At 35.6% G+C, this 18,665-nt stretch overlaps 1 protein-coding gene across 2 annotated transcripts; it reads right to left on the bottom strand.

Annotated features, from left to right (window-relative positions):
• Positions 1-129: 129 nt before the first annotated feature.
• Positions 130-18,299, bottom strand: LOC133668242 (uncharacterized). Of its 2 annotated transcripts, XM_062088016.1 has the most exons (33): positions 18,017-18,299; positions 17,593-17,680; positions 17,345-17,453; positions 16,993-17,091; positions 15,612-15,654; positions 14,780-14,851; positions 14,570-14,665; positions 14,180-14,413; positions 13,831-14,014; positions 12,801-12,912; positions 12,634-12,720; positions 12,336-12,474; positions 11,989-12,079; positions 11,812-11,886; positions 11,559-11,668; positions 10,956-11,060; positions 10,236-10,309; positions 9,905-9,980; positions 7,190-7,411; positions 6,224-6,295; positions 5,809-5,880; positions 5,666-5,730; positions 5,474-5,576; positions 5,267-5,398; positions 4,778-4,921; positions 3,562-3,669; positions 3,429-3,479; positions 3,285-3,362; positions 3,094-3,207; positions 2,153-2,349; positions 1,913-1,982; positions 664-874; positions 130-488 (listed from the first exon to the last, which is right to left on the bottom strand). In XM_062088016.1, exons 1-32 carry the CDS (start codon positions 18,113-18,115, stop codon positions 686-688), a joined length of 3,510 nt encoding a protein of 1,169 aa, XP_061944000.1. In that variant the 5' UTR covers positions 18,116-18,299; the 3' UTR covers positions 130-488; positions 664-685. The 2 variants fall into 2 exon arrangements, with proteins under 2 accessions (XP_061944000.1, XP_061943999.1); XM_062088015.1 differs by lacking the exon at positions 130-488 and having other exon boundaries at positions 490-874.
• Positions 18,300-18,665: the final 366 nt, after the last annotated feature.

Genomic DNA, 18,665 nt, shown 5'->3' with positions numbered 1-18,665 from the left:
AAAAACACTTTGAACCGTTCCCGCTACCACAATTTCAAGCAAGCTCTAAAACTATAAAAACCACCTAAAAAAACATATGCTTTTAAATGAAAAACAATTAGAAATGCAACTTCCCTTAAAGAAAATAGATTTTGAAAGCACAAAAGATAGGACTTTGTATAGGTATGGAAAAGGCATTGCTTATTCATCATGTAATGGATACTTGTTAATGCATATAGAAGCAATGTTCATTCTAACACGCTTATATTAGCATGCATGCATTGACAAAGGGCACTTTGATTTTCTTCCATATGCATGCCCTTGTGCTTGTAACTAGGATGGATATGCAAGGTAGCACTCCTAGCTTGGTGTTAGCACAAAGTGACAAGTTTTGAGTTATTCATGCAATCGGGGATTATCTTGGAACTGCAGGAAACTGAAAGAAAACTGGTAATGTAACTGCCTAGGCACCTTTTCACTCAGAACCCATCGTTTTCACTCCCTTGTGCCTGCACCAAAGTTTCGACTTCAATTTCATTCATCACAAACAGTTTTAACTTCACTCTGCTAGCAGCCAGAAACTGACTATACTGTGTGTTGAAACTGGGATTTTCCTTTTGATTCCAAAACCTAGTTCATGTGAAAACAATGCAAAGAATAAGAAAACCAAGATGTTTTGCTTACATTTACAGAGCGGGGCCACAAATCAGATTGTCCGCAGGAATCCACGAACTTCAATCAAAAAGTTGTTCACGTTCTTCCTGAATCTTTGGTAATTCATGCGATCTAGAGTTGATGAAAGCTGATTGGCACTTGTGAGGGACTGCAAGGCGCTTGCCATCCTTGATCTCAATGTTGGATTTGTTTGCCTCTCTATAAGCTCATTGGCTAATTTCTGCAACCAAAAATGCCTCATAACACATTAATCAAATACACCGATTCAAAACTTGTTTGTTCTTTGGGGGAAGGGGTGCAAAGGATGCGATTAATCATTGTTCTATTACCATTCTGTGAAATATTTAATGAACTTGATATTGTTCTATTACCATTCTGTGAAATATTTAATGAATTTGATATTTTAAACACTAGTGAGCTTGACTTCTACAAACTAAACACGCCCCCTGCAAATATGTCCTTCGATCAGAAAGAAGCAATATTTACCATGTGAAGCTACTTATCCAGCTCTTTCAGTCATTACATGCCCCATATTAACTAACAGATAAAGAGTTGTCTGACTAACATTTCATGAAAAGTTCGTGTGTATGCATTGCGAGTTTAACCACCATTAAGGAAAAGGTGTTAACGACTCTTAAATTTTTAGACAGACATTCCAACAACATTTAAGCAAATGTGCACACTCGTTGTAGTCTCTCCCCTTCTCCTTGCAACCACAGACATCCCCAGACATAAATCTGTGTTTGTCTGCAAGTGTTACAGGGTGGAAAGGGGGATCTAAAAGATTTTGGAGTGATGAGATTATAATTTTTCCTTCCATTAAATTGTTCATGCGAAGGAGAATCTTGAGAGGAGATAATTTTGCAACATTCACTCTCCTCTGAGAGATGAGCTGCTATTTCCCAAAAGTTACCGATGCAGTCAACCACAAAGTACTATTAATGTAATATCACAAGTAAAGACTTGCTGTAATATCACCAAGTCAAGACTATTTGATCCAGTATTTCATAATTATAAGCAAGTAAATGGCCTTCTAATCTTTCCATCCACTAAAGAGAAAATAGTTCAAGTATTATCGAGATAAGAGACTCATTTGTAGCAAATACAAGGAGGAGACTACGAAATGAAAATGCCACCCACTCAATACTGAAAGACATAATTGTGGTAATGCTTGCTGGAATGCGATAGCGTTTTATGTCATAATGAAATGGAACATTAACATAGCGTCCAAATTATATAAAAGCTTAGGGGAAAATACCTGGTAAAGAACTTGTTCACAAAGAATCAACGGAAACAGAGCATCCGCTGCAGGACCAACCAGATCCGGACTGGAAACACAAACAGAAGAACTTCAGACTATGATATCATGCATTGCAAGGAAGTAAAATGATTGTCAAACATGTTTTGCAAGTGTTGACGATTCTGACCTATTTCTTTTATTAAATGCAACACAAACTATTTTTTCCCCTCAACATTGTAGATTAAGCAAGCCAATTACCTGTAATCCTCAAAAAGGAGTAATTGCATTAACAATTGAAGGAATCTACTCAAAATGCCTTCCTGCATATTCCCACTTGAATCTTCCACACCACTGGCATGTGAGCCCAAGCCTGTTTTGCCAGCAACTGTCTCCTTATAGTGGTAGGAAGCAAGAGCTTTCAGAGCGCTCAGGCACATATTAACTACTTCCGTGTCCTGTACCACCAATGGAAAAGTTATGGCTTCGAAAATTTAGGAAGAATTTCCTGGTACAAAAAGTAGGTGGGTGGAGGCTGTGCAGTTTATACCTTGTCATCAGTTAGTAAGAAACTTGTTGGCTATGCATACAAGATATATTGTGTAAATTCACACAAACACAATTGTAGAGCAAAACTAAGGAGTTATGAAGTCTATCTTACATTCAGGTTCTCTGCCAATCCAATTTGTGTCATATTCCAACAAGATGCACCAAACTATTTAAAGGGACTTGACAACATATGGACACAATATGCAACAAAAACAAGCACTTGTTATCCCAAATGGAGAACTGGGGCCGATGAGAAGCATTGCTATTTTCAAGTTATTTGTAGATTCATCAACTGCGCATTGTTGTCATTTTTTTTGGAAGCTTTCTGTTTGTAATTCATAATATTGCAATCAGGTATTTTTTTTCACTACAAGGACTTGTTACTATCATTTTATTCCCGCTTTTAGTTCAGTACATTTATGGCTTTGGTGTGCCTATGTAAGCACACATTCTCTGACAGAATAAAGTTGAGTTTCAGAATCTGTTGTTCTTGTAGATTCAACAGGGTAGTTTCTTATGTTTTCAAGAAGTATCCCTTGTGGATTTCAAAGGTCTAGCCTAGCGGGTCCTATGTTTTCTATCCCTTTTCTATTCCATCCTAGTTCTACATCAAGAGCACAAAAAAGAAAAAGAAAAGGAGGATCATTAGTTACCTGATGGCGAAGACCAAAATCAAGGGTCCCAAGCACATGGCCAAAAGCTTCATTGTTCAGTTGGGCAACTGTTTCAGGATACACCTCCAACAAATGCGACAGTAGCGAGAAGTACTGCACAGTCATGGACCATCTTAAGTTACCAATGATCAAAATGGAGCTTTAAATCTCATGATCTATAAAACTCTTACATCATGGCAAAGCTTAGGGTACTTCAGCAACTCCAAAGAGATCAGAGGGGTAACTATGTGAAGTCCAAAGTAGACCACCTGCAAGACCAATGCATGAGAAACCACGTACATGATATTTATACTCAAACTGCAGGACAAGCTTACCTCAGATATATTTGTCCCCGGTGTCTCAACTGAATCTGATGAAAAGTCAACCTGAAATATTCATAAATTCTTAATAAGCTATGAAATGGTCAAAATTTTCATCCCAATCGAAAAAATGAAGAAGAAAAGGTACCAGATCTTTTGAACAAAGACTTGAAAGAAGCTGAAGAAGAGCACGTAAATCTTTATACTGCTCAGTTTTTGCCTCACTAAGCAAACTACTTGAAAGACTCAATGATATCTGCGAAACAGTGAAGGGAGTTGGGGGGTAATCGAAAAGAAAAATTGCATCTTATCCATAATGAATTACGAATGTGATATTAAAAAAAAGAAGAATAAGAAGAAGCATGCAGCAGAATTATATACCGATGGATGGGTATAAGAATTCAGAACAAATTATATCAGTAGATCAGAGAGTTCAAAAACCCCATAAAACACAGTTAGCATTAACAAGAAAACATGCCTACTACCTCTAGATAGTTTACTTTTAAATTTGAAAATAGGAGAGTTCAGCTACATGAATGATGATTTTATGAGACATGGTGTGCACACAGTCTAAGTTCAGCCTCTCTTACGTGAGCAAAAAAATAAAGCAAACAGAGTATAGATGCTAGCAAATTTTAGCATTTACAAGCGAAATTCTTTTCCAATTTTTAGGTTGGAATCCAAGATCTCTTTGGGGGGGGGGGGGGGCATGGGATGGCACTATTCCTTATTCTATATTGCAGATTTTCAACAATATCATTAAATAGCACAGCACTAACACCTTTATTAACTAATTAGCAAATTATCATGAAAGCACAAAGATTTACACTTAACCCATTACATGTCCTTGTCCAGGAGTAGGTAAATTGCTATCTAAGTTAGGTCCACAAATACAAGTATTGTTGGACTTGGAGTGGATCCATAGGCCAAGCGCAAATGGCAAAAAAGTCTGCGTTAGGGATGAGTTGACTCTGTCTTCAACTTTGATTTATAAAAGCATAGATGTTAAGTATTTAATGGGAACAGCACAAGGGCCATGCCCAAGCCAGAAAAGAGCCAACCAAAAAGAAAAAGAAAAGGAGCAAGAGAATAAATTGCTGTTCCATTTGTTTTATGTAGATGAACATGGTCTAAAGCTTTCAGCCAAAGCCAGATAACATCTTTCATACAAGAATCCAACCAAAAGCATCCTATGAAAGTAATGTTCTACCACAGCCTTGGATGTCAAGAGGCAAGTTGATGGCAGTTTTATGAGAAAACAATCATTTCTATGAAGATGGAAGGGGAAGAGATTCTTCCACCATTATTTTTTCTGGGTTAGCATGAATAACCTTAATCGGACACCAGGCAGTCACGAAAAGTACCTTGCCAATATTGTGAGATGAGTAAAGCTGAAGCAAACGCATGCAGAAATCAACAACAACAGCAGTTTCTTGGGATTCCAGGTAGGAAATTTGGCCATCCACCAAATCAACAACAAACTTAAGTAGCAGATAAACAACTGCAGACTAAAAAATAAACTGAGATTAGTGCCAAGAAATTACAACAGGTAACGATGAACATCATGTAAGAAAACCAAAACAGAATAAGCAACATGTTCCTTAAAAGTAAATCCAATATGAACACAATGTGCTATATTCATCAAACAAAGTTTGTGACCCACTGAGGATGGGATGCACAGAACAGTCAGTCAATCAACGTCTTTCCCTAAAAATTATGCACTTTAAGAAAATAAAGTTTAAGGTAGTTAAGGAGGTGAAACTAGAATTGGATACTAGGAGATATAAAAATGTGTTTTCAATTTGAGCTTTTTGAAGAGAATACGCAGTCATTAGAGTGATATGTTATGGTACCTCATGTTTGTACACTTCAAGAAGAACCAAAATCGGGTTCATCACAGAGAGTCCCATCTCATAAAGAGCTCTCTGTGTTCGAGGTTCAGAGGCACTGGCAGCTCCACGTAGTCGCTCCAACAAGCAACTCACCTAATGTTATCAGAAAATGATTATCCTTCTAGTAAAAAAAAAAAAAAATAGTGAACAGAAAGACTCAATGTTTACTTGTAGGATGACATCTGGTTGTTGAGCAACATTTTTGAGGTCCCTCTTGTTAGATAGTTCCACCAGATACTTTGTCATATGACCCATGAGGTTCCTTACATATCTTTAATAAAAGGATACGCAGACATCAGAAAATAACAACAACAACAACAACAACAACAACAACAATAATAATATACGCAGAAGACTCACTGATTTGAAGCTCCTGAATTACCCATTCCAGAAGCAGAAAGAACCAGTGTTTGAGCCAGTGAACGCTAAACGAGAAAAATAACTTATAGTTAAAACTGGAGACAACAAGAATATAATAGCAGATGACAACATTTGAAACTCACCTGATTAGAAGAATTTAACACGAAAAACGTTTGTCCGTTTGCAAATGCATTTGCTAGTTCACGCCATGAGTCCTATAAAATTATTTTTTTAAAATGAAACAGATCAAATAACAGTAATTAAATGCTGTTAGAAATAAAAAAAAAAAAAAACCTCCAATACATTGCGTCCTATTCTACCATAAAGTTATTCAGAAATTTACTTCAAGATTTCCAAAAGAATGTCATATTAACGATTTAAGTACCTTTTTGATCATTTATCATTCATTGATAATACTAATAAAGGAAAAAATGCAGCCAGAAAAATGTATGAAGGTAGCCAGCCTATAGTTACGAGGCTGAATATCATTAAAAGAGACCACTATGATCGATATTGATATTTAAGCTAGTCAAAATATTGTAAACGCATGTCACTTACCAGTTGAACAAGTTGACCACAAATATTTTTTCGCCGAACAAGAGCATGGAGTAGTTTGGAGCATGTTAACTCCTGTTACATGTGAAGAAAGAGCATTATTAAGGAACAGCACAGCTAACATGGCCCATGGATTATCAAAGGGCTGAAACTACAGGGGGGAGGTTCCTAATGCTATTAATACGTCAATGTGATTCTTCAGGTAACCAAAAGGGATGGAAATGGAAATAAGGATTTCTACTAGATAAGTTTACATTAGCTAGGATGAATTCATCCAGAGTTCAAAACCTTTACAAATATTGCCAGTTTTATTCTAAGAAGATTATGAGAAAATATAACTCAACAGCCTTCTATGCTCTTACCTAATCCCAATATGTAGGTATAAAAAGACAATGAATTCAAGAACTCTTAAGCAGAAATCAACTAAGAATATCTCAAATTATATAATCATTATTTGAATTATTATTTTGAGCACAACAATTTCTGCATTAGATAAAATATAACAATTTACAAGAATCTGAGTGCATATGAGTGCGCCCTAAGTTGTGGATGTAGGATTTTGTTCGCAGAATCAGAAGCCATATACAGATCAGTTTGGCAAGTACACTAAGAAAAAGTCATCAATGTCTTCATGGAGCAAAACATAATTTGAATACAATCACCAATAAGAAGTTCAATCTATGATTTGGATACAAAATTGTATTTCTAGTAATAAAAAGTACCAAATAAACAACACACAATACACTATGTCCAGTTTGTAATAACTTGGAAACAAGTATCCAAAGATGAAGCTTGGCTTGGCAACTACTCAAGCGTAGGAGATGGAAAAATGGCTACACTGTTAGATTGTAGATTGTGGAAGTTGAGAAAAAATAAATAAATGCAAGGGAGTTAAGATCAAGGAATGTAGAGCAAGCACAAATGCCAAACCACAAAAATGTCAAACCATAAAATTCCCATAACTTGTACCTGCAAATCCTTCTCCCCAGGATAAGACAAGAGAGTTGTCACTGAGATACGAACAATAATGTCAAGCACAAATTTTCCCTGATAAGTTTCTCCAAAAAAGCTGAGCAAAGCTTTTCTGGAGTGTTGCTGCTGCTGCTGATACCCTGAATTGAGGGTGCTGTCTCTAATTTCTTCTGACAATAGATATGTACGAGACCATCTTGCAAGAAACCATATAACAGCCTACACAAAATATCAGCTAAAATAGTTAATCCTAGATCATGATGGGGGGAGACAATTACAGAAAGTAAAAGTTTGCTCACATCTACTCATTATAAGACGCACAATCAAAAAACTCTTAGGATAATAAGTGACGCGGAACAATTATCCCAGGAATTTATGGACCATATTTATATGACCAAGCCTAAGAAGAAGTCCACAAAAAAACTTGATAACATCGGATATAGAGCCTGGAGTTATTGTTTTTCTATTTTAATTATTTTCCTAGTTAATTTTGAATTTTAATTATTTGTTTCCTACTTAACTTAGGACTTTTAATTTAACTAGTATTTTACTATTTAGAAATCCTAATACTAGATGGATTCTATTAATTAGATAAGTTTTAATTAGAAATCCTTTCCTATAAAGGATTTTAGTACTAATATAAATAGACATGTCTAGTTTATTTTATAAAATCAAGACTATTATTCATATTCAATAAAGATATCAAAGAATTTTCTCTAGATTTCTCTTCAGTTTGGTCTGTAACCTTAGGGCTTGAAAACCCTAATTTTATCTTTGCTACACGCCGCTTCAGGTGGTATCAAAGAAGGTCAACATCCAAATCGATAGCGAACCATGAAGAGAATCGTGGAGCAGCTGGTGGCAAACATCTTCGTGACGATGATCAAGGGATGCAAGTTGTTTAGAATCAACTATATCACCATTCAATAGTGATAACAACTTTAGAAGGGCAAATGCAAACTAGGTTTGATGACATTAATACTAGAGTTGATGACCTTACAACTAAGCTTGAGGCACTAGGGTTGCACGCAAACATGAACCGAGAAAGAAGAGAGGCATGTGTCGGGGATGACGTTTGTTGCCAACTTGTCATTGAACGAGTTCGTGCAAACCCTCATGGTCAATATGACTACAGGTATTCATATAATGAAGAATACCTATTTTGGCTTATAGGAAGCATAAACAGGAATTTCAAAGAGGAGAGGAATGCGTTCAGAGACTTAACTCGAGGCCAACCTTACTTTAGACCTATTCCTAAAATTCTATCTACACAACCACTTGTCTATGTGAAGGGTGTTGGTGAAGATAAACTTAATGAAGACCACGAGACCTTGTCAAATCAAGACAAACAACTACAACCCGAAAGACATAAATTGATTAACGTTATTATCTTACGATGGTGAGGATGTTTTATGCATACTTGATGGAGATGATGAAGAAGGTTTATATAATGATGATCATGCAAACAAGGACAAAGAGGATTGATAATTTCTGACAAGTCTTATGGAGATATTATGAAAGATTATTTTGGGATTCCTTTAAATACAACAGTTGAAGTATTGGACATAGATGATGATGAGCTCAAGTTTGAAGTAGAAAAATGTGGGAAGAACTACAAGTGGACTTCATAGGAATAGAAAGTATAACATCAAATATTGATTTTTCCTTATTATACGTGCGCTATAAATTAAATTTTGAAGTTCACATGTCAAAAACATGCTACTTTGCAAGTAAGCTAGCTACAATAATATATTTGAAGTATTTGTTCATTTGGGGTGAAAAAGTTCAATTTCTGACAAATAACTCGAGGATGAGTTTTTCAAGTAGGGAAGACTAACGCAAGACAATTATCTCAGGAGTTTATGGACTATATTGACAAGACCAAGTCTGAAAAGAAGTCCACAAAGAAACCCGAAAACAGCTGTGATATAAAGCCTGAAGTTAATGTTTTCCTATTTTAATTATTTTCTTAATTAATTTTGGATTTTAATTATTTATTTCGTACTTAGCTTAGGACTTCTAATTTAACTAGTATTTTATTATTTAGAAATCCTAATGCTAGATGGATTATATTAGTTAGGTAAGTTTTAATTAGGAATCATTTCCTATAAAGGATTTTAGTACTAAAATAAATAGAGATGTCTAGTTTATTTTATGAAGATCAAGACTATTATTCATATTCAATAAAGATACCAGAGAATTTTCTCTAGATTTCTCTATAGTTTAGCTTGTAACCTTAGGGCTTTAGATTTCTCTATAGTTTAGCTTGTAAACTTATGGCTTGAGAACCCTAGTTTTATCTTCGCTATACTCTGCGTCAATAAAGAAACCAGAGTATCAATGCAGTGAAGCACAACAATCTGATCTTTGTTATAAACAAAAAAGGCACAGAGGGCATAGGCCAACTAAATGCCTATCGTTAAAAATGTATGCTGACCAGATACTAGGAACATGCCCAAGTTGACAAAGCTAGAAACAGACATAGTTGGCCAAAAACAACTCAAGGAGTACATGCATCTTGCACCTTAAAAATACCACTCTTTAAGTTCTCATGACTACAATCCATACATCATTACAAACAGATCTTTACTACAACTATAACATTCAGAAAGCAGTACAATGTATTCATACCTATAACGATAATGCATAAAGGAACTAAAGTCCAAAAAACAGAAAGCTGAAAGAAACTTTGGACAAAATGAACCTCACTACCTCCATGAGCCGGGGACTGAAAACCGAAGCTCTCATTTCTGGATCTAAACTTTGCTGGGCAAAATTTATGATTGAACTGCATTAAGCAAAACAGTGAATGTGTTGCATGATTCAATTGCAGAGAGGAAAAGATTTAGTCAGAAATTTGTAAAATAAGCTACAGGGCATGCATTCAGGCAACAGTAAGCAGTTCCTCTTCCTCTTCTTCCCTTAGTTTCCTTCTTGCAAACCAAAATTGCAGAAGTTTTTGAAGGAACAGTTTTGAACTCATATTCTACTTAGATTTGACATATCCAGTACTTTTTCCATGAATGCAAAGTAAAAAACCTACATGGAGAGTACCACAACAGGATGCTTATCTGCTTCCACCGTGTCCAGAAAATGAGTCTGTATTGTGTTAGGCACCTAATTAACACAAAACAATACGCCCCATAATTAGAATATTAAGTCACAAGATTGGTTTGTAATACAAGCAACTTTAACAAGTCTAGCGTACCAACTAACAGACACACACCGAGACAATATTTCAAAAGTGGCCTGGAAACTATTTTACTTAAAAAGTCATGATACTAACACAAATACCCTTATAAATAAAGAGGATAAGAAAAGAGATATCCAATGGCACTTCTCTCTTAAACAAGTAAACAGTGATATCTTTCTGTATCAAAATAGACAAAGGCACACTTACATGATTGAATATCTTTTGATTGGGGCCCAAGGAGCCTCATCCCATATTTTAGCTTTGGAAGAATGAAGCACAAATTGGAAAATTCATACTAGCTTATTATGTTAATTCATGTATTTATTTTCTCATCAAAAGTTTACTTATTCAAAGATTACAGATTAGACATAGTATAGCAATCTCTCATCTCTTAAAATAAGCAATCAAGACAAGTAAGAAGATAATGCAAAATGAGATCCCTGTTGGGAATGCAAGCACCTTTATGTAAACTTCGGAGTATTTAAGGGGATAAAACATGCTACATGTGAAGCATCATATTACTCATATATGCTAAACAAAGCCTAGAACTAAGCACAAGTAACCAAGTACCAGGGGTGTTTCTCCCTCTCCTTCATCTGCAAGTACATGCCCAGTTATTAACAACAACGAGTAAAGTTCCTCCAAAGTTGGAGTTGGATCAACAATACCCCTGCCCTACAAAATAAAGAACATGAGATGTAAGCAAACATCATTAATAACTAAAGAAGAAATTATTGCTCTTTTTTCTGTATGTCCTGCCTCTGAAAATATTTTTCAGTGCTACATGCTAAAAAAGTTTCAATTTTCATTTCTAAATCTCAAATCAAAGAAATCAACCAATTATAACTTGATGAAGAAAAATACATTGTATTGACAAATAAATTGATGCAGTTTCATTCTATCAAATCTTGACAAGCTTTGAAAGAACAAAAGTCAGTCAGTATAAGCCTGGGTTAAAGATTCCAATGTTTTACAAGTCCAAGTCCTGGTGATCTATCACAAACATTCAACATTCAATCCGTAAGTGGACCAGTTGAGTGCAATGCAAATAAGTGATGGCTAATGTAAAATGATATATTGTAAGTTCAAAAGAAACTCATCATTCCTCCCAATGATGCACAAAAAAAAAAGTTTCCATAAAAAATATTCTTCGAAGATAATAATCAAGAGTACCTGATGCAATGCAGCAAAGCGCTCCGAAAACAGCCTCGTGAGCAAAGGAATTGCAACATCAATTGCTGCTCTTGCAATAAACGCATAAGAATTTAACCTCTCATCCATGGCTGTATGACATGTAACAAAGACGGGGGGGAATCAATCAAGGGCGAAAATGAAAAATATAAAACAAGCATTTCAATAGTAACCAAAATGATGGCTAATTTAAAGTGAATCCACACACTTCAAATTTAGAAACCTTTTCCCATACCAGTAATAGATGCTTGAAGGTAGTACAGGTCATCATCATCATCATCATCATCATTCATCGCTGATGTAGAAGCCACTGTGCAGGCAAAGATAGTTATTTAAACCAGTTCTAAAAAAGATGAATGAATCTAAAAGTCAATAAATCAGTAAGACAATCATTAAAAAACTCCATTCTTACCTCTTAGCTCAGAGTCTACAATCAAGGCAAAAAGGTTGGCTGCAGCATTGATCCCTTCAGGTGGAAGCAACTCTGTCCCACCAATACTATCCTAAGAAGAATAACAAGACAAGACTAATGCTAAATCTGATGGCAAGTACAAACAATTTTACATAGATAAAAATACCTTCTGCTAAAAAATAGAAGTAACCACAGCGAGCAAAAGCAAACTATACATAAAATTTGGAACCATGACAAACCTAAACATGCAATTATCAATAAAGCAATGATGAATGAATTAATGAATGACAAAGGTGATCCTTTAATCACACACATAATTTCACAAGAACAAACTAACACGTATATACCACAAGTAAGGTGGTCCAGGTATCTAGCAGGATATCACGTGCCTCCCAGCTCCATGTCCCCTCCTCGCAGTTTTTAGTCAAAAGGACTTTGATAACTTGACACATCAAGGTGGATAAAAAGGCAAGAGTGCCAAAGGGCCTGAACATCGAGCCAAAAAAAACCAATTATTTAAAGAATATATGGCATGATGCAATGCTTGCCAAATACACAAAACACAAAGCAGAAATAGCATATCTCCACTTCAAAAGAGATCTAAAAAGTGGAAGTGCTAATACAGGATATAATTCTCCCACTGACCTTATGGATTTTAACAGATTGTCTAACACAATAGGGTTTGTGACAGTTGCGATAGATAAAAGTGCACGGCATCCATCAAGCAACTCACTGAAACAATCAGAATAAATATGACACTTTGCAGGAAGCAAAACAGGTGATTGAAAGTGTATAATATGTAGGAATATGACCTTTCACTTTTCCCATCTTCAATTGCTTGTGAAACAGCATCAGGAGGATCAATCCACTGAATTATCCCAGAAAGCAGTTGTAGCAAATGATGCTCTTGCATTTGTCCATCATCTGCACTATTGAACAGAATACTTAGCATGTCTATTAATGGATCAGTCCATTCCTCAGTAGGAAAGAACAAAGAGTTGCTCTCCGATAAAAAATTTCAAGGTGTTGCAAAATAAAAAAACTTTGAATGTGCAAGCAATTTTATTTGTTCTGACAGTCCAGTAGTCAATGCTGGTATTGCACACATATGCAACTGTGAAAAAGTCTGCAGCTTTTACCCCATCCAATCTCATGAATAAACTCCAACTTTTTTCTCAATCTAATTTCAATACTTTTCTAATGATAATTCCCGTTACCATCATTGAAAAACTTTCCAACTAAGTCCAACTTTCATTGTTGAAATAACCCAACTACAGAAACAATTATCATAATCACCAATCTACTGTTTCATTTCCAAAACTAAAGATCACACTAGTAGACCATCTAAAAGTTTTAGAAATCCATTTAAACTTTGGATTTACATGCAATGTTAGAGCAGCTACGGGCATGGCAATCTGCTTCTGTGTTAACAACGAGTGAGAATCTATTTAAAGTTCAGGGTAGTACAATTTTCGGATAGAGGTTGCTTATGGGGCTAGAGCTACATTTTAATTGAAAATTTCCCCGTGGTCATTGGCTCAAGAAGTATGGTGAATGTTGAATAGAGGTAGTTATCTGGACAGACCAGAGGAATTAGCTTTATTTGGAGGAGTAAGAGGAAAAGGCATGCATCAAAATTTCCATCTTAAACCTCTTGTTAACAAGTTCTTCGGTAAGAACAGTAACTAAAGAAAAAACTCAACAATTAGCAATATGCTTACCATTTTTAGCATAGGAACCTCATAGTTACTAATTAAACCAAAGCAAACATCAAGAGATTATTAGCATCATAGAATGAAATCATCTAATAAAAAAGGTAAAGTTAAGAGAAATAATACTAACCAGAAAGAAATATAGTTCCTGTCAAGGAGCAGAACTGTATGATAAGTTTTCGAGCAGAGACTGCAAGAGGACAATCAAGCCAGTAGCCACCACGAGAAAACTTCTCCCTTAGAGTTGCATATAAACCCAGGAGCCACCCAACATGGCCACTTGAAATCAGAACATCACGCCATGCAGGACCTGGCTACAAGAAGTATAGATTGACAATCAATGAAATGTGATCTTAATAGATATGACCCTAATGGTAGATTCAAAGCGTGAGTTTTGCACCCAAGTTTTTCTATAATATAAACAAGAACAAAACAAAACATCACTAATCATGGAAACTTTAAGATAATAAATTTGTTACCTGCACTATGGTGCAGTCAGACTTCTTGGGTGAACTGTGACCTCTAACTCCAGGTAAAAAGGCATTTCTTCCACCTTTTGTGCCAGTTGTGTTGTACCGGAAATCCCAGTTCAGGATTTGAAGCATGAGACGCAGTGCTGCAGTACAAACCTTAACCTCGGGTACTTCAGTATTGGAGTCAGTTATTCTCCTTGTGACACTTGCAGCAGCATTTTGTGCCCAGCAATAGAATGTCTATGATTCAAAAGGTAGCAAAACAACAATTAAATATGTCTGAACAAGGAAGACAATAAGAAGAAAGAATCCTATGCACAAATATCATTGTATCAGGGAAAACTCCACAGTTAATAGATAGAAGAATATCACAGAATTAAGCAGGATAGGGAGAACCTTGACATAGTCTTTTTCTAACAACATTCGGCATTGCTCATGAAATTCCCTGGGAAGGCCCATGGCAGTTGAAGTAGAAGGTGAGAATTCTGATACCTGCAATGGTGGAATTATTAGTCCCAGATTTTAGCAACATGTTAATAAAATAAAGTAGATTCCAGTCAGAAACAACATGCTCATAAAATGAAATAACTTGAGAAAAGTATATACCAAAGATTCTAGAAAATTGACTCCAGAGAACTGCACATCTACACCATGAATGCCAAGAATAGCCTGGTTTATCTGCAGGTGAAAAATTGTTAGACAATATCTACGAGCATGCACTCAATTTACATGTGTATCTGCATGCTGGAGTGGGCGTGCTTGCAACAACTGGTATGCCACAGAAGAAAATTTCGACATCACAAAAAGTAATACTGTTCACAGTTCAAAAGTGATTAAGCATAAAGATAACAGCAAAAGAAAACATTGGCTTATGCTGGTATATGGGCAATGGAAATGGTCAGAAAAGGTATCCTCCTTTAATTTTAATATGTTATGAATAACAGATTTAATGTGTCCATGAACATGCATTTCCTCTTCTGTTGAGTTCAGTTGCTAATTAATTAACCTATTGCAAATTTGAAAGTCACCAATGGGAACTCGTCATTTCATAAGCCCATGGAGACAACCCTTACTTATCTTATTGTTAATTAATAGCAGAACAATCTCGTATAATATTACACTGTAGGTGATGAATTTCAGTAATGTTACAGTTCAATGACAAATAAGAAAAATTAGATGCCTTTGGAATATAAAATTTCTCATCTGTAAGAATGCACCTAACATTTCGAGATGATGTTCAATACGAAGAGCACATATATGAAGAGCAGGTTATTTCTGTGAAAAAAGGAAAAATCTTGTTGGCACAAAGAGAGGCGCAAAGCAACAATGAGTATTTCCTCAAACCAGCAAGGAAAAAATAGTCGGGCAAGGCTGACCAAAATGAAGCATGTAATACTAAACAAGTTTTCAAGAGAAGAATATTAAACAGCTGCAATACCTGATAAAAAAAGGTCTCCTTCTCAGCAGCTGTAAAATCGATCCTGTATACAAATTATTTTCCATCATTACTCCCAAGATATTAACTTGTCCACAATCAAAAAGAAAATAATGATAAATTAATAAAGACCATCAATTCCTCACAACATAAATTGGCAAAATTCTTGAAATGTGCTTCACTATATTAGGGACCTCTTAAACCTAAGCTTCACAAAATTTTCTTCAAATCCACATCAAACTAGCACCAAGCACTAACAAGGAAAAGAGCAGTTACAACCCAAGTAAAAGCTTGCAATAAGTTACACAAGTGATCTAGTAACATAAGAATAGATAATATTAATACATCAAAACTTGTAAGAAATTCATTTATAAATCACAACATCACTGAAGTACAACACTAGAAATAAAATTTCAAAGGCCCTAAAATCTCAGTAAAACTAGAAATGAAAGCAACCAACACCAAACCATAATGACTGACCAAAACACTTGTCCTAGAAATGAGTAGTATGGAACTAACAGATGCCATCTTTTCAACATTGCTCAGCCTCAAATTTTAAGCATCTTCAAAAACACACTCTTTATGGAAGTAAAATTTGAATTCTGCTTTGACATGTCATCCATCCTTCTTCAGTAAGTACAAATTAGCACCATTACTTCCACTATCACCTTAACCATAATTGCTGCTGCCACATCCACCACATCACCGGAGTCATCAGTAAGTACAATTTAACATCATTACTTTCACTATCACCTTAACCATGATTTCTGCCAACACATCCACCACATCACCAGTCATTAAGATAATAGGAATGCTTCACTATTCTCCAAAACCAAATACTACTCCCAGACAGTGGATTCCTCCACCATCTTTGTTTTATTTTTCAAAAATAACTGGCAAATGGACATATGTGCCATTACTCTGCCAAAGGCTAATTATCCACTCACATTGATTGGATCTGCGTTCATTCAAGACAACCATAGATAATTTTATATTGCTCTGCTATGTTACTGAGACTGGTTGTCAACAACGTCTTGAAAATCACAAACTTTATATTTCATGTACCACATCACTCACAAACAAGCCATGCCATCTTCAATATTTGTCCAGGTTATTGCCCACGTCAATGAAATGTGAGGCAGTAATATCACAGGCAAGATTGAGCAGATTGCCCTACAAACCATAAAACTAACGCCCAAACCACACTGTTAATGCATAGCATTCAATGGCACATGAACTTTCCATGACAAGTCTCATGGTCTATGATTATGAAACATGGAGCATCAATATCACAAGTAAAATACACCTGTTGCCACTTAAGTGTCCATCTGCACACATTACATATTTCTATTCAGCATTTAAAGATGAAAACATGCAACTTTACCAGCCCCTTTTCATCAATTGAGCAGCCACAGAAGAAACCTTTGCTAGGACATAGCCCTCTGGTGAACCAGCATGTTGCATAACATAGCACAAACAGAAACTGCAAGCAAAACACGCTCGTCAAAACCATGATCAACGACCAAAGATAAAATACTCATGTAAGCAAGCCAAGATATATCAAAATTTCCACATAAAAAGTGTAGTGTACACCAGAAAAATTACAATCATGTATTAACACATGCATCCACAGACTTAATATCTAAAAGAAAATACAACCAATACCACATAACTTGGTAATATCGCAGAAAGAAAATTCAACCAAGTCGCATAACTTTTCAATATCGCAGAATTACCTTATCAAGCTTATCTTGTCATCACTCGTAAGGAGACTCCATTCCCTAATAGCTGCATCGCGAATCGCAGCAGCTGCTTGAAACTTTGCCATTCCCATTTGAGAATTCCCTGATACATAGAAGTTAAAATCATCAAGAACATCACATCTGATTTTCGTATAGAAACTCTAATGATACCAATCATCCATTCATATACCTTCCAAAACCATCAACAAGATAAAAATCAACAACTACTGCAGCACACTTACCAAGAATAAATTGACATGCCTTGTAAGGCTGAGGCGACTGATTTAGCGACAGAATGGTCGCTTCAGCTGCCGCTGGAGTTATATGCATCTGCCATACATGCATACATACATACAGGGTAAACAGTTAACAAACGTCATCCACACGATTCACGTGTTTATGCAAATGCCTAACAACAAATAATTCAAACAGAGACCGTTACTATTAGATTAAAATCACTGATTGACATCAACAACAACTAGCGTTAATCGCCGGTTAAGTTGTTGATACATATTACTAAAAACGGCGGCGTTCAGTCAGATATTAAACAAAAACCTGATTATACCTATTTCTATTTCTTCTTAAAAAAATCCTTGTGTTAAGTTTTTGAAGGTGCTATTTTCTTGCAGATTCTCAGTGAACAGGAGAATGAAAAAAGGAGAAGACCTGGATAGAAGAGCAGGCGAGCTCAATGGCGTGCATGGTAGACTGGAGTTGCGCCAGATCGGGGAGGCCGTCCCCTGTCTGCTGTGGCTGCTGCATCATTTAAGAAGTCAGTAACAGATTTAACAAGAGAAGATTGGATTAACAGTGGTTTGGGAGTTTGATTATTTAGAATAATTGAGGTTTTTTGCTCTGTTTTCTGCTTTCCGTTAACAATGCAGGAGGAGGAGGAGGTGGCGGTGGTAGAGGCAGATATGTGAAATTTGAAGGGAAGAGTGAGGTGTGTTGTTTGTCTGTTATGTATACCGGAAAATGTTACGAGCACGCTAGAAATTATTATCTCCACGCCAATTTTTTTCGCATGTAATCAGAATTACAATTTTATCCTTCAATCTCTTTTAGAAAATAGCTCTCTGTGTTTTCTTTTTTTCTTTTTTCTCCCATTCAGGACAGAAATAAACTCAAGAATCAAGATATTAATATGAAAATAAACTCAGAAACCCAAATCTATAGTTATCGTACTTAATAAAACTATTAGTTAAATCTATGGTGTTAAAAATAACTGATTAATCAAGAAAATCGATAAAATCAAAGAAAAATTAACTAAAAAAATTGAACCAAAATGAAAAACTGATTAAACTGATTTTCAAAA

The sequence above is a fragment of the Populus nigra genome, chromosome 11, assembly GCF_951802175.1.
Source record: "Populus nigra chromosome 11, ddPopNigr1.1, whole genome shotgun sequence".
Lineage (NCBI taxonomy): Eukaryota > Viridiplantae > Streptophyta > Magnoliopsida > Malpighiales > Salicaceae > Populus > Populus nigra.
This window is presented reverse-complemented; position numbering and strand designations above follow the sequence as displayed.

Excerpts from the sequence above, each read along its gene's own strand:
- LOC133668242 (XM_062088016.1), bottom strand. The coding sequence starts at position 18,115 with ATGATGCAGCAGCCACAGCAGACAGGGGACGGCCTCCCCGATCTGGCG. Across the intron at positions 12,721-12,800 it reads GAAGATGGGAAAAGTGAAAG|TGAGTTGCTTGATGGATGCC; the intron begins GTCATATTCCTA and ends TGATTGTTTCAG. Across the intron at positions 11,061-11,558 it reads GCTTTGCTGCATTGCATCAG|GGCAGGGGTATTGTTGATCC; the intron begins GTACTCTTGATT and ends TTTATTTTGTAG.